This window comes from Diaphorina citri, unplaced genomic scaffold (genome assembly GCF_000475195.1).
Source record: "Diaphorina citri unplaced genomic scaffold, Diaci psyllid genome assembly version 1.1 scaffold604, whole genome shotgun sequence".
NCBI classification, from domain to species: Eukaryota; Metazoa; Arthropoda; class Insecta; order Hemiptera; family Psyllidae; genus Diaphorina; species Diaphorina citri.
Genome location: NW_007378038.1, coordinates 177,168 through 201,720, shown reverse-complemented (window position 1 = coordinate 201,720; position 24,553 = coordinate 177,168). Strand labels below are relative to the sequence as shown.

The 24,553-nt window shown below is 40.9% G+C and overlaps 1 protein-coding gene across 1 annotated transcript; it reads left to right on the top strand.

Annotated features, from left to right (window-relative positions):
- The first annotated feature begins 475 nt into the window (after window positions 1-475).
- LOC103510499 lies at window positions 476-18,166 on the top strand. The gene is made up of 11 exons (XM_026824527.1): window positions 476-835; window positions 1,261-1,501; window positions 2,035-2,312; window positions 2,925-3,050; window positions 5,098-5,101; window positions 6,004-7,665; window positions 7,758-8,066; window positions 8,204-8,444; window positions 9,061-9,307; window positions 16,613-16,667; window positions 17,505-18,166. Exons 1-11 carry the CDS (start codon window positions 689-691, stop codon window positions 18,158-18,160), a joined length of 3,966 nt encoding a protein of 1,321 aa, XP_026680328.1. The 5' UTR covers window positions 476-688; the 3' UTR covers window positions 18,161-18,166.
- The last annotated feature ends 6,387 nt before the right edge of the window (window positions 18,167-24,553 follow it).

Here is a 24,553-nt window from a genome sequence, read left to right as displayed (position 1 = left end):
TCTTAGGGTTAGGGATACCTTTTGTGTCCATGGGCAGCTGTCTCTTGTAACTTGGGAATAACCAATTATTCGTAATTAGGTGCTTATCTTAAAATAAAAATCGGTGTCTTTTTCCCTTCAGATTTTTGAAAGTGATGGGCCAGATAGAAACTGTACGTTTATACTCTTAGCAATTAGAAACTTAACAATAATGAAATGATGTCACTCATCAATCAACTCTTGATGTAAACTAGGAATTGGGTAATTTGCAAATTTGTCTTATCCACTAAACATACTATAGGTCTTTTCTCTTCCATCCTCTAATTGAAGTTAGAAACATGAACATATCCAGTGAAAAAATATTAGTTTCTTTATTGGACCACATGATATATAAATGATTCTAACGTCAAATTGGTAACACTCTTTTTCTCACCTCTCCCCTCGGCCCAAAGCACACGCTACCCCCCAGGTCCAACTCTAACCCTTTCGTTTTCCTATGAAATTTTTAATTTTCTTATGAATTTTTTTGATTTTTAATTTTCCTATGCAATTTTTTAATAGAAATTAATTTTCCTTTTTAAATAGAAATAACGCGGTGATTTTTAGCAAACGGCCCTTTCGTCTTTAAAAGGATTCGATTATATCTATGGGGAAATAAGGACTTTCTTCAAAATTACATCAACAAATGAAGCTTGTTTGAGTTTCCAAAATGGACCTGGCCGTACAAAGGATGAATGGGACACGTGTCATTACCACTTTGGCTCAGGATACTGATCTGTCCTGTCCACACGTTGTTGCTGGGACTATCCTGTCCGCAGCGGTCCTGAAGAGTCTCTACAATGTTCGACATGATAATGTAAGTTGGTTACACCAAGTAGCCAAATATCATGTATAAAGCCAGCTACTCACTATCAGGTAGACCTGACAGGAGGACCCGTAAGGTCTATACCTGATAGTGAGGGGCTGGCCTAAGATTACAAGTCTTTTAATCAGTATTTCTGAACTCCTCAAATTATTCTGTTTGCTAAAAGGAAAGAGCGGCTCGAATGTTATGGGTGAATTTTATCAACCTTCTTTCTAGCCCGTAAAACTGTGTCCACAATGTTGTCGAGGCAATGTGGACGGTTTCAGTCGACATCGATCGACGGCCTTCGACTAAGTGTGGACACAGATTTATGTTAGCTTAAGAGTCCTGTTAAGTCAACACAAATCAAATGGAACTCATCAAGCCTTCTGGGGGCTGAAAAATATTTGTGACATTTTATTTTTTTTTTTTTACAGGGAACGTCCCTATTGTCCGCCCTACTCGTGCTAGGGGCCCTAGTTTGCGCCTCTCCAGTGTTACTTTCCCTGCTTATCCTACTCAGACTCCATCGAACCCTATGGCATTACTATCTGACCCTAACGATAGGAGAGGTCTACCAGGGTCTGCTTGACGGTCCAGATGCTTTCTGGGCAACGGATGACCCGCTGTCGAAGAGTACGATTAATATTCTGGCCTTCGTGGACTTCAAACAGAAAGGTAAGTAGACTTCAAACACGAAGAGTAAGTCGACTTCAAACAGCAAGGTAAGTTGACTTTGAACAGAAACGTAAGTGGACATTAAACACGGAGGTAAGCTTCAAACGACATCAAAGCTTCAAACACAAAGCAAACTAAACTTGAAAGCTTCAAACAGAAAGGTAAGTAAACTTGAAAGCTTCAAACAAAAAGGTTACGACTTGTGAGCGCTAGGTCGCGGGTTCGATTCCCGCCCTTCGCAAATGTTATGCTAAACAGATAAGGTTCCTTCTCGGATCTGCGAGCTTTCTCCTATACTGTCCTCTTTCAATCCTCTATTTCGGGACTATTAGACCTAATTTGTTACAGTTCCCTCTATCAACATCAACCCTTTTGGAAAAGAGAGGAGGAGGAGGAGGAGGAGGAGGAGGAGAGAGAGAGAGTCAGAAGGTAATTATGAAGGTACATATAACTAATATAGAATTTCAATGTAGGTATCTACTACCTACAGTTGGTTTAATTTATTTATTTCTATGGTTGATCTCCTTTTTCAGACAGTCACGAGTGCATCAACCTAATCCAGACAACCCTCGAACAAAGGCTACTCCATCGGTTGGAGCACAAATACCAGAAACTGCTATGGCGAAGGCACTCCAGCTCCGCCTTCCCCTATTGGACACACAGGAGAACTCTCATCTCAGATCACGTGAGGATTTTCCGGACAAATTTACCAGGAGAAAACCAAAATATCTCGGAGGCTGAGCTCAAATCGGTCATTTCGAGTCTGAGCAATTTGGACCTGCCGCTCGGCGATTCGACCAATTGGGAAGTGGTCCTCTTTTTTACTTTCCTTATCCTATAGGAAGGAAAGTAATGTAATCGGGTCAAATTTTCACGTTTTGAGGTCCCTAGAGCCTAAATCCAAAGTTTCAGCCATTGGTCCGTGTCTGTGTCTGTGTGTCCGTGTGTCTGTAAACAAAATATCTCGAGAACGGTAAGAGCTAGAGACTTGAAATTTGGTATGTAGATGTCAAATGTGACAAGGATGCGATACAAAACGTTTGGTTGAGATGGTTGCTGCGCTTGGCGGTATTTTGACCGCTTTTGGACAGATTTCGACCGTTTTTTGGCGGTTTTCAGCTATAGCGACAAAACGGTTAGACATATTGTAAAAGTTATGGTAAAAGAACACTCAAATAAGCATCATTCAATAGGATAAGGAAAGTCGTGTGATGTTCACACCAGATTTTTTAATTTTCCTATGAAATTTTTTAATAGAAATTAATTTTCCTTTTTAAATAGAAATAATGTGATTTTTAGCAAACGGCCCTTTCGTCCTTAAAAGCATTCGATTATACCTATAGGGAAATAAGGACTTTCTTCAAAAGTACATCAACAAATGAAGCTTGTTTGAGTTTCCAAAATGGACCTGGCTGTACAAAAGATGAATGGGACACGTGTCATTACCACTTTGGCTCAGGATACTGATCTGTCCTGTCCACACGTTCTTGCTGGGACTATCCTGTCCGCAGCTGTCCTGAAGAGTCTCTACAATGTTCGACATGAGAATGTAAGTTGGTATCTATAACACCAAGTAGCCAAATATCATGTATAAAGCCAGCTACTCACTATCAGGTAGACCTGGCAGGAGGACTCGTAAGGTCTACCTGTTCCCTAAATCACCAAAGTATGGAAAAGTATTTACAATTCCATATTTTGATATGATTCGTCCAAATTCAAAATTCTGCTTTTCCATTGGCTATTACACTTGTAAGATCCTTTTCCATACTTTGGTGATTTAGGGCACTGATAGTGAGTGGCTGGCCTAAGATTACAAGTCTTTTAATCAGTATTTCTGAACTCCTCGTATTATTCCGTTTGTTAAAAGGAAAGAGCGGCTTAAATGTTATGGGTGAATTTCATCAACCTTCTTTCTAGCCCGTAAAACTGTGTCCACAATGTTGTCGAGGCAATGTGGACGGTTTCAGTCGACATCGATCAACGGCCTTCGACTATGTGTGGACAGAGCTTTATAATAGCTTAAGAGTCCTGTTAAGCCAACACAAATCAAATGGAACTCATCAAGCCTTCTAGGGGCTGAAAAATATTTGTGACATCCTTTTTTTTTACAGGGAACGTCCCTATTGTCCGCCCTACTCGTGGTAGGGGCCCTAGTTTGCGCCTCTCCAGTGTTACTTTCCCTGCTTATCCTACTCAGACTCTATCGAACCCTATGGCATTACTATTCACAAATCTTACTGGCGATTGAGTTTCGGAGATCTCTAAAACACTCTCAACTCTAAGGTCTTTGAATTCTAGATATGAGATTCTCTCATCTTTTCTGACCCACGGGGCCTACTAATTTCTACAAATATCCATTATCCACTCGAGGTTTGAACTAATCAGTCCAAATCTTGAGATAAATCCGATCTAACGGTATGTCCGTGCACACATAATCTATGGCCGTCGCTCTCGGTACCGCTTTCGCATTAGGTACTTCAAGGCATATTCTTTTTTTAATACTTATCCAAGAGTTGAAAAGTTCGGTAATTTCCGCCTTGGTCGGGGTTCGAACCCAACAACTCCGGGTTGAGAGTCAGTGCTCTTGACCACAGAGGTGGGCAATGGTCCCACAATTCTATGTGGAGTCGAGTGGATTGGAACACATCACATGCCTTCAGGCAGACAGAACTACCTCGGAACCTGTGACTATTCGAGACTTCAAGAGAAAACGAAAGTGCCACAAATCTTACTGGCGATTGAGTTTCGGAGATCTCTAAAACACTCTCAACTCTAAGGTCTTTGAATTCTAGATATGAGATTCTCTCACCTCTTCTGACCCACGGGGCATACTTATTTCTATAAATATCCATTATCCACTCGAGGTTTGAACTAATCAGTCCAAATCTTGAGATAAATCCAATCTAAAGGTGTGTCCGTGCACACATAATCTATGGCCGTCGATCTCGGTAGCGCTTTCGCATTACTTCAAGGCATAGGTATTCTTTTTTAATGCTTATCCAAGAGCTGAAAAGTTCGCTAATTTCCGCCTTGGTCGGGTTTTCGAACCCAACAACTCCGGGTTGAGAGTCAGTGCTCTTGACCACAGAGGTGGGCAATGGTCCCACAATTCTAGGTGGGGTCGAGTGGATTGGAACACATCACATGCCTTCAGGCCCACTCTATTTGTTTAGGGTCCAAGTTTCCTTGCCCTTGGGATCAATTTAATTTGAAGAAACCATTTACTGATGAAAATTCGTAACGAAAGCTACCCTGATGGTCCACAATTTTATTTGAACCACGGATGAAACACCGAAGACGTTACACACCGAAGTCAAAGCACCCAAGTTACTCTCGGACCAAGTCTCTCCCAAGTCCAGTAGGTACTACTGGTACCAAGTCCACAGTACTACTACCAAGTCCAGTATTGGTACCAGGTCCTGGACTGAAAGACTTGGACGTTACAAAATGCGTAAGCTAAGGTCAATGCCCGGCTGATTGGATAGGAACAGGTGATGGGAGAATTCTGATTTCACTATTCAAATTAAACCGTTCAAGCTTCAAACGACATCAAAGCTTCAAACACAAAGCAAACTAAACTTGAAAGCTTCAAACAGAAAGGTAAGTAAACTTGAAAGCTTCAAACAAAAAGGTTACGACTTGTGAGCGCTAGGTCGCGGGTTCGATTCCCGCCCTTCGCAAATGTTATGCTAAACAGATAAGGTTCCTTCTCGGATCTGCGAGCTTTCTCCTATACTGTCCTCTTTCAATCCTCTATTTCGGGACTATTAGACCTAATTTGTTACAGTTCCCTCTATCAACATCAACCCTTTTGGAAAAGAGAGGAGGAGGAGGAGGAGGAGGAGGAGGAGAGAGAGAGAGTCAGAAGGTAATTATGAAGGTACATATAACTAATATAGAATTTCAATGTAGGTATCTACTACCTACAGTTGGTTTAATTTATTTATTTCTTAAACCGTTCACCCACCTCGGTGTCAAGAAAGGCAAGAGCCTGCCTCGGTGAATCGGTGGACGCTCGCCTTGTAATCAGGAAGGTGTGAGTTCAATCCCAGTCTCGGCGTTAAGCCGTTAAGAAAGACCGAACTAAGTAGGAGCTAGGAACTTGCCTCAGTGGTGTAGTGGTCAAGACGCCAGCGGCCCTAAGGTGAACTTTATCCCAAATAGGTGAGGTTTGTTCTCGGAATAGCTCACTTTCTGCTATCCTGACTATCTGGGTAATCGCGTGCTGCAAGCTTTTCCCAGCATCACTCCAGACTGGGTAGGTAGTTTTTCGCCTTAAGACCGTCACTAAAGACCTCAAGCTTTTCCCAGCATCACTCCAGACTGGGTAGTTTTTCGCCTTAAGACCGTCACTAAAGACCTCAGCAATTATACAGTGACCAGGGACGTTAAACTTCTATCAAACAAAATCTATCCTTCTAGCCAGGTTTTTCGGAGCAAACACAGAACAACTGATCTCACGAACTCACGAATTTATTTCTATGGTTGATCTCCTTTTTCAGACAGTCACGAGTGCATCAACCTAATCCAGACAACCCTCGAACAAAGGCTACTCCATCGGTTGGAGCACAAATACCAGAAACTGCTATGGCGAAGGCACTCCAGCTCCGCCTTCCCCTATTGGACACACAGGAGAACTCTCATCTCAGATCACGTGAGGATTTTCCGGACAAATTTACCAGGAGAAAACCAAAATATCTCGGAGGCTGAGCTCAAATCGGTCATTTCGAGTCTGAGCAATTTGGACCTGCCGCTCGGCGATTCGACCAATTGGGAAGTGGTTCTGATAGACAAGCTGATTCAGATGAAGGAAGGACCGCTAAGGCCCGTCCTGTTTAGAGTCCATCACAGTGTTGCCGATGGGAACGGGTTGGTGGATTTGTTTCTCGATGTCCTCACGGAGTCAGTTGGCAATACTGAGGATAAAACTGGGAAAGTGTCCGTAGTGACGGGGGATGGTACCGAAAATTTGGAAGATGGAGCGGAAGGAAGTGCTAGAAAGAGGGATATTAGGAGCTTCTGTGAGAAAACAAAAATGCCCAAAACTTTGCCCCAACCAGCAAAGATGCCCCCGAACAAAAATGCCCCAAACTTGAGCCCAAAACTTGCCAGGGCCAGGCCAGAGCCCAGGGCAAAAAGGGGATGTAAAACGGAACTCGATGAAGAAGATGTGGGTGAGAAAGTCGAATTGTATATTTTCCGGACAAATTTACCAGGAGAAAACCAAAATATCTCGGAGACTGAGCTCAAATCGGTCGTTTCGAGTCTGAGCAATTTGGACCTGCCGCTCGGCGATTCGACCAATTGGGAAGTGATTCTGATAGACAAGATGATTCAGATGAAGGAAGGACCGCTAAGGCCCGTCCTGTTTAGAGTCCATCACAGTGTTGCCGATGGGCAGGGGTTGGTGGATTTGTTTCTCAATGTACTCACGGAGTCAGTTGGCAATACTGGGGATAAAACTGGGAAAGTGTCCGTAGTGACGGGGGATGGTACCGAAAATTTGGAAGATGAAGCGGAAGGAAGTGCTAGAAAGAGGGATATTAGGAGCTTCTGTGAGAAAACAAAAATGCCCAAAACTTTGCTCCAACCAGCAAAGATGCCCCCAAACAAAAATGCCCCAAACTTGAGCCCAAAAGTTTCCAGGGCCAGGCCAGAGCCCAGGGCAAAAAGGGAATGTAAAACGGAACTCTATGAAGAAGATGTGGGTGAGAAAGTCGAATTGTATTGTGGTGAGAAGTTTTATATGAACCCAATGCGAGACGAAATCACAGAGCAATCGCCGGAAAAAGGCTCGAAACCCAGCTTCTTCAAACCAAACGTGGCAAGGTTGAATTGGAATCTGCTGAAAAGCAAAACGAAGAGCTTCATCAAAAGAGGTGCGACCAGAGATGATATTGACAATAAAGATGTAGAGGGCGAAACGGCAAGCGAAGAAAAAGTGGACGCAAATAACAGTGGCGACAAATCCAATAAACCAAGTAGAGAAACAGTTAAAAAGGACAGTCTGGTTGTGCCAGACACTAAAAATGGTAAACTCCATGCACGAGAATTTCCACCATTAGATTTGTCAGAAAAGCGAGTTGGCACTCTTTACATGAACGATTTGTACTATACACCATTGTCACCTCTAAATTCATCAATCATACTGGATTGTTTCTCATGTAAGACCAAATTCGCATCAACAATCTTACCAGACTGTCAAAAAGCCGTGGAAGCACTGGAATCACTATTGAACCAAGTCGTTTTCCGCGAGACGAAATCACAGAGCAATCGCCGGAAAAAGGCTCGAAACCCAGCTTCTTCAAACCAAACGTGGCAAGGTTGAATTGGAATCTGTTGAAAAGTAAAACGAAGAGCTTCATCAAAAAAGGTGCGACCAGAGATGATATTGACAATAAAGATGTAGAGGGCGAAACGGCAAGCGAAGAAAAAGTGGACGCAAATAAAAGTGGCAGTGCCACCGTTTCAAATAGAGACACAACTAAAAGTGACGACAAATCCAACAAACCAAGTAGAGAAACAGTTAAAGAGGACAGTCTAGTTGTACGAGACACTGAAAATGGTAAACTTCATGCACGAAAATTTCCACCATTAGATTTATCAGAAAAGCGAGTGGGCACTCTTTACATGAACGATTTGTACTACACACCATTGTCACCTCTAAATTCATCAATCATACTGGATTGTTTCTCATGCTAGATTTATCAGAAAAGCGAGTGGGCACTCTTTACATGAACGATTTGTACTACACACCATTGTCACCTCTAAATTCATCAATCATACTAGATTGTTTCTCATGCAAGACCAAATTCGCATCAACAATCTTACCAGACTGTCAAAAGGCCGTGGAAGCACTGGAATCACTATTGAACCAAGTCGTTTTCTATGCAAGACCAAATTCGCATCAACAATCTTACCAGACTGTCAAAAAGCCGTGGAAGCACTGGAATCACTATTGAACCAAGTCGTTTTCTCAAGTTGCTATTTGAGAAGACCCGCAATGACTTTGAAGAAACTAAAAGAAAAACTCTCGCGACTCGTTTACGTCCCAATCAACTTTCTCACCAAAAGAGTCGACAGGAATCCACTCCACTCTAAACCTTTGAGCAACAACAAAATAATATCTTACATCTTTGACGACAACCTATTTGAAATGGTCAAACATATCAAGACCTTTCGGGGAGTCACATTCAACGAAATCGTCCTCCAAGCGGTTTCAGACAGTTTGGAAACGTATTTTTTCCACATTCGAACTGTCTGGCAAGTGTTCAACAGGTTTTGGAAATCCCCCCAAGGTTCCCCTCATTCTGGCCGGAGGAAAAGTCCCTTGAACTTTGCTGCTGATGACCTTTGCCGGGACATTGGCATCGGAAACAAACGGTCGACCTTCGGTTGAGGAAACGTTTCAAACGTTGCAGGAAAAGGTGAGTTGATAAACGTGACCAACAAGTGAACAAGTTCATGAAGTAACATTGATCAATTGATCACTTCACCGGTTAAACGTATTTCGCCGATGATACCGAAAGGGTTAACGTTATTATCCCTGTGCCAATGAGCACGGAAAGGGTCAAACTAGGAAACGACTTCACCGTGTGTATGTTCGACCTGCCAGTCAGTCATTTGAGCAAAGCGGACCTCATACACAAGAATTACGCGAACTTGAAGGGAGACGAAGAAATACTACTGAACTACTACATCCTCAAATACATCATGCCCTGTTTACCAAACTGGTTACTGAAACGCGCCGTCAAAAGCGCCCACAGTACGCTGGCTCTGAGCAATATGATTGGTCCGCAACACGCGGTAACCTTTTCTGGTCACCCGTTCACCGGTTTATTGTTGATACAAACAAGGGAGGTCGAACTTGCATACATACAGTTCCAGCTAAAGTTCAAAACTCAAAACTTTTTTTGTAACACACAGAATTCAATTACATATTATTATATAGGGTAAGTTCCTTGAGAACTAACGAAATCCCTGTGTGTGGAGTCCAGGGGAATATTGTACCCTGGACCAAAACTTACATTACATTGAAATGAGGGACTTTTCTAACGAAATCCCTGTATGTGGAGTCCAGGGAAATATTGCACCCTGGACCAAAACTTACATTACATTGAAATGAGGGACTTTTCTAACGAAATCCCTGTGTGTGGAGTCCAGTGGAATATTGCACCCTGGACCAAAGCTACATTACATTGAAATGAGGGACTTTTCTAAGGAAATCCCTGTGTGTGGAGTCCAGTGTGTAGGACTGTTGCATCTTGGACCAGACAGGTACCAAAGCTGGATCCAAAAAATTGTGACGCGATAAACTCTTGAACGGTTTGCGAGTTTGATGAATTTTGACATCATGACGAACCAAGTTTTCAGCTGCAGAAACAGTGCAGTTTACCCTACTTTGTCCTGAACATATCATACTCGATACTACATACGTACATACTTACAACGAGAGGACAGAAAAGTTTCTTAAGGTGCGTCCACACATAGTCAACGGCCGTCGATCTTGAATTTATTGTGGATCGACGTCCGGTCGACGTCCGGTGTGGACACACCTTTAGGTTTTGAAGACAGAGATCAGAGTTGCCATAGCTCTTGGAAATGAATCTCGTTGAACAAAACTGTCAGGAGCATCGGAAAGTTACTGCTAACTTAGACAGCACAAACCACCTCGCCATGTTCCTACCTAGAGAACCAAACACCAAGCGTCAACCAGATTTGCCCTTGTGTGAATTCCCGCCCGAGAGATTTGGTGAAGATTATGTAAGGTGTGCAAGAACCGCTCATAGATCATAGTTGCTAGGAGCTAGAAGGGAACCAAATTATACTGTCATTATTAAACAAGACACTACGAGTCTATTGATGAAAAAAATAATTACCTAATCCACAAGCACATGAGATCCATTGCCATTCATGTGTTATCCAATCGAAAATTAATTCTAATCAAATTATACAGCCTGGAAGCCCAATCTTAATTGCCAATTGAGTGAGTCATGGAGGATTATCGACTTCTAACCATGGTACTCACCGGTTTATTGTTGATACAAACAAGGGAGGTCGAACTTGCATACATACAGTTCCAGCTAAAGTTCAAAACTCAAAACTTTTTTTTGTAACACACAGAATTCAAATACATATTATTGGATAGGGTAAGTTCCTTGAGAATTAGAACAGAACTTACATTAAAAATGAGGGACTTTTCTAATGAAATCCCTGTGTGTGGAGTCCAGTTCACCGGTTTATTGTTGATACAAACAAGGGAGGTCGAACTTGCATACATACAGTTCCAGCTAAAGTTCAAAACTCAAAACTTTTTTTTTGTAACACACAGAATTGAATTACATTTTATTAGATAGGGTATGTTCCTTGAGAATTAGAACAGAACTTACATTAAAAATGAGGGACTTTTCTAACGAAATCCCTGTGTGTGGAGTCCAGGGGAATATTGCACCCTGGACCAAAACTTACATTACATTGAAATGAGGGACTTTTCTAACGAAATTCCTGTCTGGAGTCCAGTGTGTAGGACTATTGCATCTTGGACCAGAACTCAGGTACCAAAGCTGGATCCAAAAAATTGTGACGCGATAAACTCTTGAACGGTTTGCGAATTTGATGAATTTTGACATCATGACGAACCAAGTTTTCAGCTGCAGAAACAGTGCAGTTTACCCTTCTTTGTCCTGTACATATCATACTCGATATTGCATACATACTTACAACGAGAGGACAGAAAAGTCTCTTAAGGTGCGTCCACACATAGACGACGGCCGTCGATCTTGAATTTATTGTGGATCGACGTCCGGTCGACTATGTGTGGACACACCTTTAGGTTTTGAAGACAGAGATCAGAGTCGCCATAGCTCTTGGAAATGAATCTCCTTGAACAAAACTGTTGGGAGTATCGGAAAGTTACCGCTAGCTTAGACAGCACAAACCACCTCGCCATGTACCTGCCTAGAGAACCAAACATTTGTCATTTTTTTTTTTTGCAATTTCGATGAAATTCACATACCTACACCTAGCAGTTCTGTTAATGTGATAATTTTTGAACAGGAAAAAAAAAAATGACAAATTAGGTAATACACCTGATACCTACCTACATATCTAGGTATTTTGACCATTTTTACTTTCTTTAACAGCAGTATTCATTTATTTTTTATGAAATTTTTGATAGCTGTTCATTCCACTAGATTTTTTAGATTAGTAATTTCTTCTCTTCCCTCTCTTTTTGTAGTATTCACGAAACTGCTTCAGTACTTTTCGGTTATAAATTGTATTGCCTGGCGGACCTTTTCAGCCGTACTTGTTGAGCGGCTGAAACGGTCCACCTGTGAGGTCTACCTGATACCCGAGGAGCACACATACTATCAGGTAGAGCTGACAGGCCGACCTGATCAGGCGTTTCTTTCAGGTCTATCCGATAGTGTCACGTGTCCAAGACAGACAGAACTGCCTCGGAACCCGCTGTCACTTGGGGGGGAGTACTGTGGCGCTCACAACAACACTCAACACAAATATAATCTTACATAGAAAACGCAGGGCCGAGTGTGGCTCGAGAGACTAAAATACTACTAATAATAAGACAAAAATGTCCAAATTAACACGTACCTATACCATTACTGGAACTAGTATTTTTCCTTGAGAGAAGTTTAATGTCAATGTATGTATCCAGCTTAACTCTGTAAGTCCGTACACAAAAAACCCCTTCTGAGGCTTAGATGTAGTGGCGAACAGCATTAAAGGTTGGGTTAGGCTTCTACGAACTTCATTCTTGTATAACCGTGAAGGGTGAAGCCTGAGGCTCACATTACACCACTGAGGTTTGTGAAAATGTGTGATTCCTGTGAGTCTTGTCCGATTTGTCTGTGACATTTTGACTTGAAGGATTTGGAATGAGGAAATACCATCGGAATCACCGCCACAATATTATCCCCGAGCCGACGACAGGGCGAAATAGTGTTCCTCTTCCACTCCAACCTCCAATAGAACTATCTTTTTTCAGAAATCCTTCCAGAGCCCTCAGTTCCTCAAGTAATAAATGCACTTGATAATTTTTTTAACAAAATCCCGTTATTCTAACCTCTACAAAACAAAAGGGTGGCCAGCACCTGAGAGCTATGTCTAACTGATGAGTTCAAATAAGAACGAAACGCGTCTTAGGCTGCTCCCAGGTGTTGGCTAAAAGACAAAACAAATAAGAAAGACAAAAACAAAATGATAATACCTAATAATAATAAAATGGGGGATAGTAATCCAACATTGGGTAAATAGAAAGCCACGTCGGACAAAGGGATCTGTGAAAGCATTCGGTCGAGTCGTAGGTAAAAGAGAAATTTTCACCTCGGAGGACCTCAAGCTTTATTACTGTTAGACCTTCTTGTGATAAACGATGTATCGTTGATTTTATTACCCTGTGTGCCGCGGGTGATTGGGATATACAATCGATTAATGTTTTTATTATCTAAAGGACAACACATTGAAAGATTCAAAACAGCTGATCGACATCTTTTGGAGAATCAAGAATATCAAGATTTATTTTCAATACATCAAGTCAAGATCAAACGGTTTTGGGCCAGCCTAGTTATATAGCTTGGTTAGTAGCGCGTCTGCCTTGTAAGCGCTACGCCGCGGGTTCGATTTCCGCCCGGGGCGGATTTTATCCTGAGCGGATAAGTCATTCTCGGAACGGCTGGCTTCTCCTATCCTGTCTTCCTACTCTCTTCGATTTCGGGACGATAAGACCTATTTCTTTCTTGGTTTTCGAATGTATCTACAATCCATAGTGTGCATCCCATCTGACGATACAAACAGGGTGACTGGAAAGTTGTGCGGCCGAGATTGTTTTATGCACGTTGAATGCGCCAGTACAAATTGGTCATTGGTTCACTGAAGTTGAGAACTTTAGAGCCGTGATGCCACCTGGAAATTCAAAGCTATGAAAATTTTAGAGACCATTTTCTCTTGTGATCGGTCTTCGTTAGCATGACCATACACCTATGGCATCAATTTTTTGCTTTGTACCATAAAAAGTTTCCATGATACCATTGAAAATTGTCAGATTATAATACGATTATGTTTTACCCGATTGCATAATTCGTCGCCACCGATCACAAAACGCTACGTGAAGACAATTTAGACAATAACGGACCACCGAATAATGGGTGACCTGAAGACCTTGGTTAAGCACCGATACATTAGCTAAACAACTTAGCCACACTGATACATAAGGTACTCACATCAATAAGCTAACACATTAGCCATAATGAATTCATTAACAACTATCTGCTTTCCCCATCCGTGGCACAAGCTCTGCTTATACGGATGGGTATACGAGTACCATTTATACATAAAAAATTTGTATGTTCTGAGAGTTTTATTGGAAAAAAAATGGAAACTTAATAAATTAAATTAATTAACCTCCTGGTGTCAGAGATGGCAAACTAGTACCCATGTATGAGACATGTGAAGAATTTACTAAAGGTGTGTCCAGACCGTCTGACAGACACAGGTTTGCTGGGGGTTCGGAACGGGCGGGAAAAGCCTCAGACCTAAACCTAATAAGTCCTAAAGGTGTGTCCACACATAGTCGACCGGCCATCGATCGACTGAACCGTCCACACGGCCTCGACGAGATTCACCTCATCGGATCGACGGCCGCCGACCGGTCGACTATGTTTGAAAGACAATGATGAAAAGGCACAAATCTTACAGCCTTACACGAAGGTGCCTAACTTGATTTCTTTAGGTATGTAGCTACTACGTTCAACGAACAATCAAACCATCCACATGTGAAGTCTCAAAAGTTATGATGGAAAAGCTAATGTTGGTCTTTCTTGTCAAGTGATGACTTTGAAAAAAAAAAAAAATAATAATAATAATAATAAAAATAAAGAAAATAAAACCAACAACCCATACCTGTCCTAATTTCTAGATGCCTTCCGGCTTTGAAGACTTCCTTGAGAAAGAAGTTTGACAAGCTATAAAAAGATTTTGTTTGTTTTTAATTTAAAAAAAAAAAGACAAAACAAATAAGAAAGACAAAAACAAAATGATAATACCTAATAATAATAAAATGGGAAATAGTAATCCAACATTGGGTAAATAGAAAGCCACGTCGGACAAAGGGATCTGTGAAAGCATTCGGTCGAGTCGTAAAAGAGAAATTTTCACCTCGGAGGACCTCAAGGAAGTGTCCTGGGACCATTGAACTCAAAGAAAAAGTAGAGAGAAATCAGACCTATCCTACTTGACTCATCTTTTGTCTTTGCGTTTTTTATACACTTGTTAATTATTTTGTCGTGACTTTATTCGATTATTCGTTGGGAAATGATGTCCCGAAAAGAAAGGTAGAAAGGTCGTATATCAGAGTGCCAATTCGGGATCGAGTTTGTTTGGGTAAGACTCAAGAATGACTTGTCAATAAGAATAAACGCGGAAATAGGGCGAACACGGAAAATTTATGGCTGTCAAACACTGTCCATTGATGGAACGAGCCAAATAATGGAACTTGGTGAAAGTTTGTTTTGGAATTCCCGAACAAAAGCCAAATTCACAAGACAATAATGGTTCTTAGTTTTGCTTTTTTGTTGGTCTAATTTGGTCCGAACAAAAGCTCATTTCACAAGACACCTAATAGTGTTCTTTTCTTAGAAGGAGCAATTTTTTCCCCTTATTGTTTCTATTTCGTGTCCGGGTGTAGCTTCAAATTAGTGACGTTCGCGCGCTTCCAGGCACGCTTGACATGTTTGATTCGATTGTGCGACGCGACATCAGAACTTTTGTCTTCAGAAGTCTGGTCTACAGCGCCTGCTTTGTAAGCGCTAGTTCGCGAGTTCGATTACGGACCGGAGCAAACTTTTCCATACACCAGATAAGGTACTATCTTGTCCTTCTGTTCTCTTTGATTTCGGGACGATAAGACCTCCGTTGTTACAGTTCCCCACTATCCAACACCTAAAAAAAAAAAGTAATTTTAGAGAAAAAAAAAAAAAAAAAAAAAAAAAAAACAAATTAGGTAATACACCTGATACCTACCTACATTTTGACCATTTTTACTTTCTTTAACAGCAGTATTCATTTATTTTTATGAAATTTGATAGCTGTTCATTACACTAGATTTTTTAGATTAGTAATTTCTTCTCTTCCCTCTCTTCTTGTAGTCTTCACGAAACTGCTTCAGTACTTTTCGGTTATAAATATTGTATTGCCTGGCGGAACTTTTCAGCCGTACTTGTTGAGCGGCTGAAACGGTCGCCTGTAAGGTCTACCTGATACCTGAGGAGCACACACACTATCAGGTAGACCTGACAGGCCGACCTGATCAGGCGTTTCTTTCAGGTCTATCTGACAGTGTCACGTGTCCAAGACAGACAGAACTACTTGTAGTTTGAGGTGCACTCAGCCTCGCGAGGACAATTCTGGAATCCGAATTTAGGTAGGTGACAACACAGTTTCAAACATAACCTAATATAGGTACAGAATGGATTTCACCAACATTTTTTTAGCCCTTAGAAGGCCTGTTAAGATAACAGCCTGTTAAGTTCCCTTTGATTTGTATAGGCTTAACAGGGCTGTTAGGAGCTGAAAAGTAGGTTGGTGAAACCCACCTCCAGAGATCAAATACCTAATAATTAGATATTGAACTTTTTACCTTTTTTTTTATTGTACAAATGTAGTACGTACACCTTCAAAGATCATCGAAGTATAGGACGAAATAAATAAAGTTAAATTTGAAGACCTTAACGAACTAAAAATCAAAAACCATTACGCTCTACTCACAATTCAAATCTAAAAATCTAAGTACCACCATTATCCGAGCTAACTAATACCTGAGAACCTGTCCCTCATGACAATTTAATAGGTTAATTAAGAAGACAAACTTGGGTTATTAAAAACCAATAAATAAATTAAATAGTATTCGATAATTTGATTCAAATGGGAAACATATTACCAACAAATAAATTAATATTACCAATGAGTTTCAAGTTGCTTTTAGTCTGCTTGATTGCAATATAGCACAGTGGATCACTGTCATGATTTGTCCATAATCCAGTCCCTCAATTTTCTTCAGTTGAAATGAAGCCTATTAGTTATATTCACATTTCACAGATAGTCCCAGATGATCAGTTCAAGATAGATGGAACAGGATACTGTCCCTTCCGATGTTAGAAGTTCATGGATGCTATTGTTTTGACAAAACATGATATTCAATTGGTACATGATATAAGTAGGTATAATTAATTAATAGGTACTAAAGCATTAGTATTAATTAATACTAAAGCATTAGTACTTGACATGGTATCCTGTTTCCAAAATTTATGATATAAAAAGCTCCAAGGGCAATGGATGATTTAGAATATTCAGATGGAGCCCGTATAAAAATACCGTAAAGAATACCTTACGGACAGTACATCACCGTATGGTCTTACAGAATACCTTTATAATATTATGACAATGTAGGAGCTAGGAACTTGCCTCAGTGGTGTAGTGGTCAAGACGCCAGCGGCCCTAAGGTGAACCTTATCCCAAATAGGTGAGGTTTGTTCTCGGAATAGCTCACTTTCTGCTATCCTGATCATCTGGACAATCGCGCGCTGCAAGCTTTTCCCAGCATCACTCCAGACTGGGTAGTTTTTCGCCTAGAGACCGTCACTAAAGACCTCAGTAATTATACAGTGACCAGGGACGTTAAACTTCTATCAAACAGAATCTATCCTTCTAGCCAGGTTTTTCGGAGCAAACACAGAACAACTCATCTCACGAACTCACGATACAATGACGTACGTCTCATGCTCAGCTCAGACCTCGGAGACTGAAACGGGCTAAGTTGTGTCCTACAGGCCTCATTGGCAGTCGGATCTGGACCGGTCTATTGTGGGTGCACCCAGCCCGTCTTGCTTTCAAGATCATTCGGTCTCTCTGCCTATAAAGCCTCTATAAGGGAGAAAGTCCAAAAAACGACTAAAACTCAATGTGATTTCTCAACTAAAACTCTCACAAGACGGAGAACCTTTGAGCAACAACAAAATAATATCTTACATCTTTGACGACAACCTATTTGAAATGGTCAAACATATCAAGACCTTTCGGGGAGTCGCATTCAACGAAATCGTCCTCCAAGCGGTTTCGGACAGTTTGGAAACGTATTTCGCCGATGATACCGAAAGGATTAACGTTATTATCCCTGTGCCAATGAGCACGGAAAGGGTCAAACTAGGAAACGACTTTACCGTGTGTATGTTCGACCTGCCAGTCAGTCATTTGAGCAAAGCGGACCTCATACACAAGAAATACGCGAACTTGAAGGGAGACGAAGAAATACTACTGAACCACTACATCCTCAAATACATCATGCCCTGTTTACCAAACTGGTTACTGAAACGCGCCGTCAAAAGCGCCCACAGTACTCTGGCTCTCAGCAATATGATTGGTCCGCAACACGCGGTAACCTTTTCTGGTCACCCAATCAGGCGGATGATATTTTTCGTTCCCAATAAAGACACAACTGGGGTTGGCGTGACGTTGTTGGGCTATGAGGATAAGCTGGCGTTGGGGATTATCATGGACGGCAGTTTAGGAGATAGACAAGATGTGGAGCAGATTCTGGACAATGTGAAGAACGCTATTTATCACATGTATGCGGAATGCTTTAAGTGAGGAGCCTCCGGCGTTAAGTGAGGTTATTAATACCTATTAGATAGGTATTAATAACATTGTTAACATAACTACCATGTATTTAAACAATAAAAATACTTCAATTGAATTGACCCTGTCGGGGACGAAATTTTGATGTGGAGCAGATTCTGGACAATGTGAAGAACGCTATTTATCACATGTATGCGGAATGCTTTAAGTGAGGAGCCTCCGGCGTTAAGTAAGGTTATTAATACCTATTAGATAGGTATTAATAACATTGTTAACTTACTACCATGTTTTTAAACAATAAAAATACTTGAATTGAATTGACTCCTGTCGGGGGCGAAATTCGTTTCGGCTCTGTACTTGTAGTTTGAGGTGCACTCAGCCTCGCGAGGACAATTCTGGAATCCGAATTTAGGTAGGTGACAACACAGTTTCAAACATAACCTACTATAGGTACAGAATGGATTTCACCAAAAAAATTTTAGCCCTTAGAAGGCCTGTTAAGATAACAGCCTGTTAAGTTCCCTTTGATTTGTATAGGCTTAACAGGGCTGTTAGGAGCTGAAAAGTAGGTTGGTGAAACCCACCTCGAGAGATCAAATACCTAATAATTAGTTATTGAACTTTTTACCTTTTTTTTTTTCTTATTGTACAAAATAATGTAGTACGTAAACCTTCAAAGATCATCGAAGTATAGGACGAAATAAATAAAGTTAAATTCGAAGACCTTAATGAACTAAAAACAAAAACCATTACCACCATTCATAATTCAAATCTAAAAATCTAAGTACCACCATTATCCGAGCTAACTAATACCTGAGAACCTGTCCGTCATGACAATTTAATAGGTTAATTAAGAGGACAAACTTGGGTTATTAAAAACCAATAAATAAATTAAATACCTAGTATTCGATAATTCGATTCAAATGGGAAACATATTACCAACAAATAAATTAATATTACCAATGAGTTGTATATTAATTAACTGATAACTTGTGTCCTTTAACTTTTTTTTTTTTTTTTTTTTTTTTGCAAATGTCTTTCGATGAAGTATTCACATACCTACACCTAGCAGTTCTGTTAATGTGATAATTTTTGAGCAGGAAAAAAAAAAAAAAAAACAAATTAGGTAATACACCTGATACCCTACCCTACATTGTTTTGACCATTTTTACTTTCTTTAACAGCAGTATTCATTTATTTTTATGAAATTTGATAGCTGTTCATTACACTAGATTTTTTAGATTAGTAATTTCTTCTCTTCCCTCTCTTTTTGTAGTCTTCACGAAACTGCTTCAGTACTTTTCGGTTATAAATATTGTATTGCCTGGCGGAACTTTTCAGCCGTACTTGTTGAGCGGCTGAAACGGTCCACCTGTGAGGTCTACCTGATACCCGAGAGAGCACACACACTATCAGGTAGACCTGACAGGCCGACCTGATCAGGCGTTTCTTTCAGGTCTATCTGATAGTGTCACGTGTCCAAGACAGACAGAACTGCCTCGGAACCTGTGACTATTCGAGACTTCAAGAGAAAACGAAAGTGCCACAAATCTTACTGGCGATTGAGTTTCGGAGATCTCTAAAACACTCTCAACTCTAAGGTCTTTGAATTCTAGATATGAGATTCTCTCATCTTTTCTGACCCACGGGGCCTACTAATTTCTACAAATATCCATTATCCACTCGAGGTTTGAACTAATCAGTCCAAATCTTGAGATAAATCCGATCTAACGGTATGTCCGTGCACACATAATCTATGGCCGTCGCTCTCGGTACCGCTTTCGCATTAGGTACTTCAAGGCATATTCTTTTTTTAATACTTATCCAAGAGTTGAAAAGTTCGGTAATTTCCGCCTTGGTCGGGGTTCGAACCCAACAACTCCGGGTTGAGAGTCAGTGCTCTTGACCACAGAGGTGGGCAATGGTCCCACAATTCTAGGTGGGGTCGAGTGGATTGGAACACATCACATGCCTTCAGGCCCACTCTATTTGTTTAGGGTCCAAGTTTCCTTGCCCTTGGGATCAATTTAATTTGAAGAAACCATTTACTGATGAAAATTCGTAAAGAAAGCTACCCTAATGGTCCACAATTTTATTTGAACCACGGATGAAACACCGAAGACGTTACACACCGAAGTCAAAGCACCCAAGTTACTCTCGGACCAAGTCTCTCCCAAGTCCAGTAGGTACTACTGGTACCAAGTCCACAGTACTACTACCAAGTCCAGTATTGGTACCAGGTCCTGGACTGAAAGACTTGGACGTTACAAAATGCGTAAGCTAAGGTCAATGCCCGGCTGATTGGATAGGAACAGGTGATGGGAGAATTCTGATTTCACTATTCAAATTAAACCGTTCACCCACCTCGGTGTCAAGAAAGGCAAGAGCCTGCCTCGGTGAATCGGTGGACGCTCGCCTTGTAATCAGGAAGGTGTGGGTTCAATCCCAGTCTCGGCGTTAAGACGTTAAGAAAGACCGAACTAAGTAGGAGCTAGGAACTTGCCTCAGTGGTGTAGTGGTCAAGACGCCAGCGGCCCTAAGGTGAACCTTATCCCAAATAGGTGAGGTTTGTTCTCGGAATAGCTCACTTTCTGCTATCCTGATCATCTGGACAATCGCGCGCTGCAAGCTTTTCCCAGCATCACTCCAGACTGGGTAGTTTTTCGCCTAGAGACCGTCACTAAAGACCTCAGTAATTATACAGTGACCAGGGACGTTAAACTTCTATCAAACAGAATCTATCCTTCTAGCCAGGTTTTTCGGAGCAAACACAGAACAACTCATCTCACGAACTCACGATACAATGACGTACGTCTCATGCTCAGCTCAGACCTCGGAGACTGAAACGGGCTAAGTTGTGTCCTACAGGCCTCATTGGCAGTCGGATCTGGACCGGTCTATTGTGGGTGCACCCAGCCCGTCTTGCTTTCAAGATCATTCGGTCTCTCTGCCTATAAAGCCTCTATAAGGGAGAAAGTCCAAAAAACGACTAAAACTCAATGTGATTTCTCAACTAAAACTCTCACAAGACGGAGAAAAAACCTATAACCGTGTCTAATAAAACACAAAATTGTATGAGAAAACGGAATCGAACGGTTTTCGATTAATAATCGTAATTAAAAAGGAATTAAAAGCGGAGAGAAGATCACAGGGTGACTCTTTATTCCATCATTATATCATGTTCTTGACAATGTATCCCGTCCAAAAACACTTCTCAAAAGCTATTATCTCCAGTTATAATTTAAAGATGGCATAAGATCAAATGACACAAGAGCGCGCAAGATCAAATAACAACAAAGCAACATGTTGTGCGGCCGAGATTGTTTTATGCACGTTGAATGCGCCAGTACAAATTGGTCATTGGTTCACTGAAGTTGGGAACTTTGGTGCCGCGATACCACCTGGAAATTCCAAGCTATGAAAATTTTAGAGACCATTTTCTCTTGTGATCGGTCTTCGTTAACATGACCATACACCTATGGCATCAATTTTTTGCTTTGTACCATTAAAAGTTTCCATGATACCATTGGAAATTGTCAGATTATAATACGGGTATGTCGCTCTGACATATTGTGTTATCCTATCTTTACTATCTATTACTCATTTTCCAAACTTTTTTTTTCACATAAAGAATGTTTCATCGGATCGTCAAATTTCATTCATTTGATCAGTTTCTGGACAATTGTTTGGCCAGACATTCACTATCAGGCAGACCTAACACCTGATCGGGTCTACCATATAGTGAGTGGCTGGCCTTTGAAGAATGTTTCATCGGATCGTCAAATTTCATTCATTTGATCAGTTTCTGGACAATTGTTTGGCCAGACATTCACTATCAGGCAGACCTGACACCTGATCAGATCTACCATATAGTGAGTGGCTGGCCTTTAATGAACCTCTCCTAATGTGTAACACTGACTCAAATTTGTCTTCAAAATGAGGGGATAGAAATAAGCATAATTTCTATTTACTCGGTAGTCGACAGCAATTTACGGATCCAATAAACGAAAGGCCAATGTTACAAATCCCTGATCAGCAGCTTCGCGCGAAGGGTTCGCGTCAGCATTTCGTTTGTTGGAAAAAGTTTCGCTGATTGACGTCAGCCCACATCGCGCTTGATGGAACTTGAGTCAGAGAATTACTACGAACTCTAGACAGCAATTTACGGATCCAATAAACGAAAGGCCAATGTTACAAATCCCTGATCAGCAGCTTCGCGCGAAGGGTTCGCGTCAGCATTTTGTTTGTTGGAAAAGGTTTCGCTGATTGACGTCAGCCCACATCGCGCTTGATGGAACTTGAGTCAGAGAATTACTACGAACTATGAACTATTGTTTACTCAAAATTCAAGTCTGCGCGGAATTCTGAATTTGAGTACGCTCCGAAACTAGATATGCCGGGCTGACTGAACCTTAAACCAAAATAACACCAAATCGTCAAGAAATAATGGAAAGTAAAAAGAGATTTTGGCATAGACAATGGAGAGTTTGTAAAGCGGGCTGACTGAACCTTAAACCAAAATAACACCAAATCGTCAAGAAATAATAGAAAGTAAAAAGAGATTTTGGCATAGACACGGGCTGACTGAACCTTAAACCAAAATAACACCAAATCGTCAAGAAATAATAGAAAGTAAAAAGAGATTTTGGCATAGACAATGGAGACATGGAGAGTTTGTAAATCAGAGACCAGAGGTAAATGGCCTCGCGGTTTTGTTTTTAATTTGTGTAATTTTGCTGTTAATATTAAACATTAGGTAACCAGTAGTGCATTGAACTGTGGAATTTACTGTAAAAAAAAGTCTCATATGTGGTTCCACAGGGCCAAATGGGGACCAAAAACAACCAAATTTCTATCAATTGCTGAAGGATGAAAGGTAGAACAAAATTTCATCACATTATTTGCTGAAGGATTTTTCATCCTTGTGTACAAAATTTCATCAATCAGAGACCAGAGGTAAATGGCCTCGCGGTTTTGTTTTTAATTTGTGTAATTTTGCTGTTAATATTAAACATTAGGTAACCAGTAGTTCATTGAACTGTGGAATTTACTGTAAAAAGGTCTCATATGTGACTCCACAGGGGCAAATGGGGACCAAAAACAACCAAATTTCTATCATTTGCCGAAGAATGAAAGTGGGGTACAAAATTTCTCCTGCAGTCCGGGACTGAGCGTCTAAACGGCCCTTAATAGGAAATACCAATGAACTACTCATAGTCATAGGTCTGCGTATTTCAAGCGTTTTATGTGTTTTGTCACTCGATAATTGTCTGGACCCTCAGTACATTGACACAATAAACATTTACATTAGGGAAAAATCTAATGTGAACATCACCCGACTTTCCTTATCCTTAATTTCTCCTAAGTCAAACCAAACGGTCCGAGGCATTGTAGAGTTATTGAGGTACAATATTAGATGACAAAGTCCTATTCAAGGGTAACCCGTTAGAAAGAAAGAAAATGGGGAAAGATATTGCTCTAAATTTAACACGTTATTCAAATGTTCCAGTTCTTAAAATAATTTAGGACACTTTCTAGCTGTAAAGAAAATGGGGAAAGATATTGCTCTAAATTGAACACGTTATTCAAATGTTCCAGTTCTTAAAATAATTTAGGACACTTTCTAGCTGCACCTTTGAAAATATTGAAAAGTACAGTTGTACCCATAAGTCATATAAAAGCAACAATCAATACAAAGGCTAACAGTTCTTCAAGGAGAAATGCCCAACATAACAGAACATTATTGAGGGCTTTGTCAGACGAAACAATGCAAGGTGAAATCCAATCGGCGGTTCGTTCGCGAGGAGAAGCAGGGTGCTCCGTTCACTACTTGAGTCCGCAAAGCAGGATTAAGACTTGAAGTCGTTATTTCGTTATGAAACCGATATCAGTAATATGGTAAACACTGATCATACCTCGAAATCAGGTTATATAGCCCTAATATACAGGCTTTCCTGCTATTTAGCAGCATATATTACCACATCGTCTGTAGTGTCTGTAGTCTGTACCCTACTGTGGAATCTGTGGATTTCTAGAAGAATGTTTCATCGGATCGTCAAATTTCATTCATTTGATCAGTTTCTGGACAATTGTTTGGCCAGACATTCACTATCAGGCAGACCTGACACCTGATCAGATCTACCATATAGTGAGTGGCTGGCCTTTAATGAACCTCTCCTAATGTGTAACACTGACTCAAATTTGTCTTCAAAATGAGGGGATAAAATTAGCATAATTTCTATTTACTCGGTAGTCGACAGCAATTTACGGATCCAATAAACGAAAGGCCAATGTTACAAATCCCTGATCAGCAGCTTCGCGCGAAGGGTTCGCGTCAGCATTTCGTTTGTTGGAAAAAGTTTCGCTGATTGACGTCAGCCCACATCGCGCTTGATGGAACTTGAG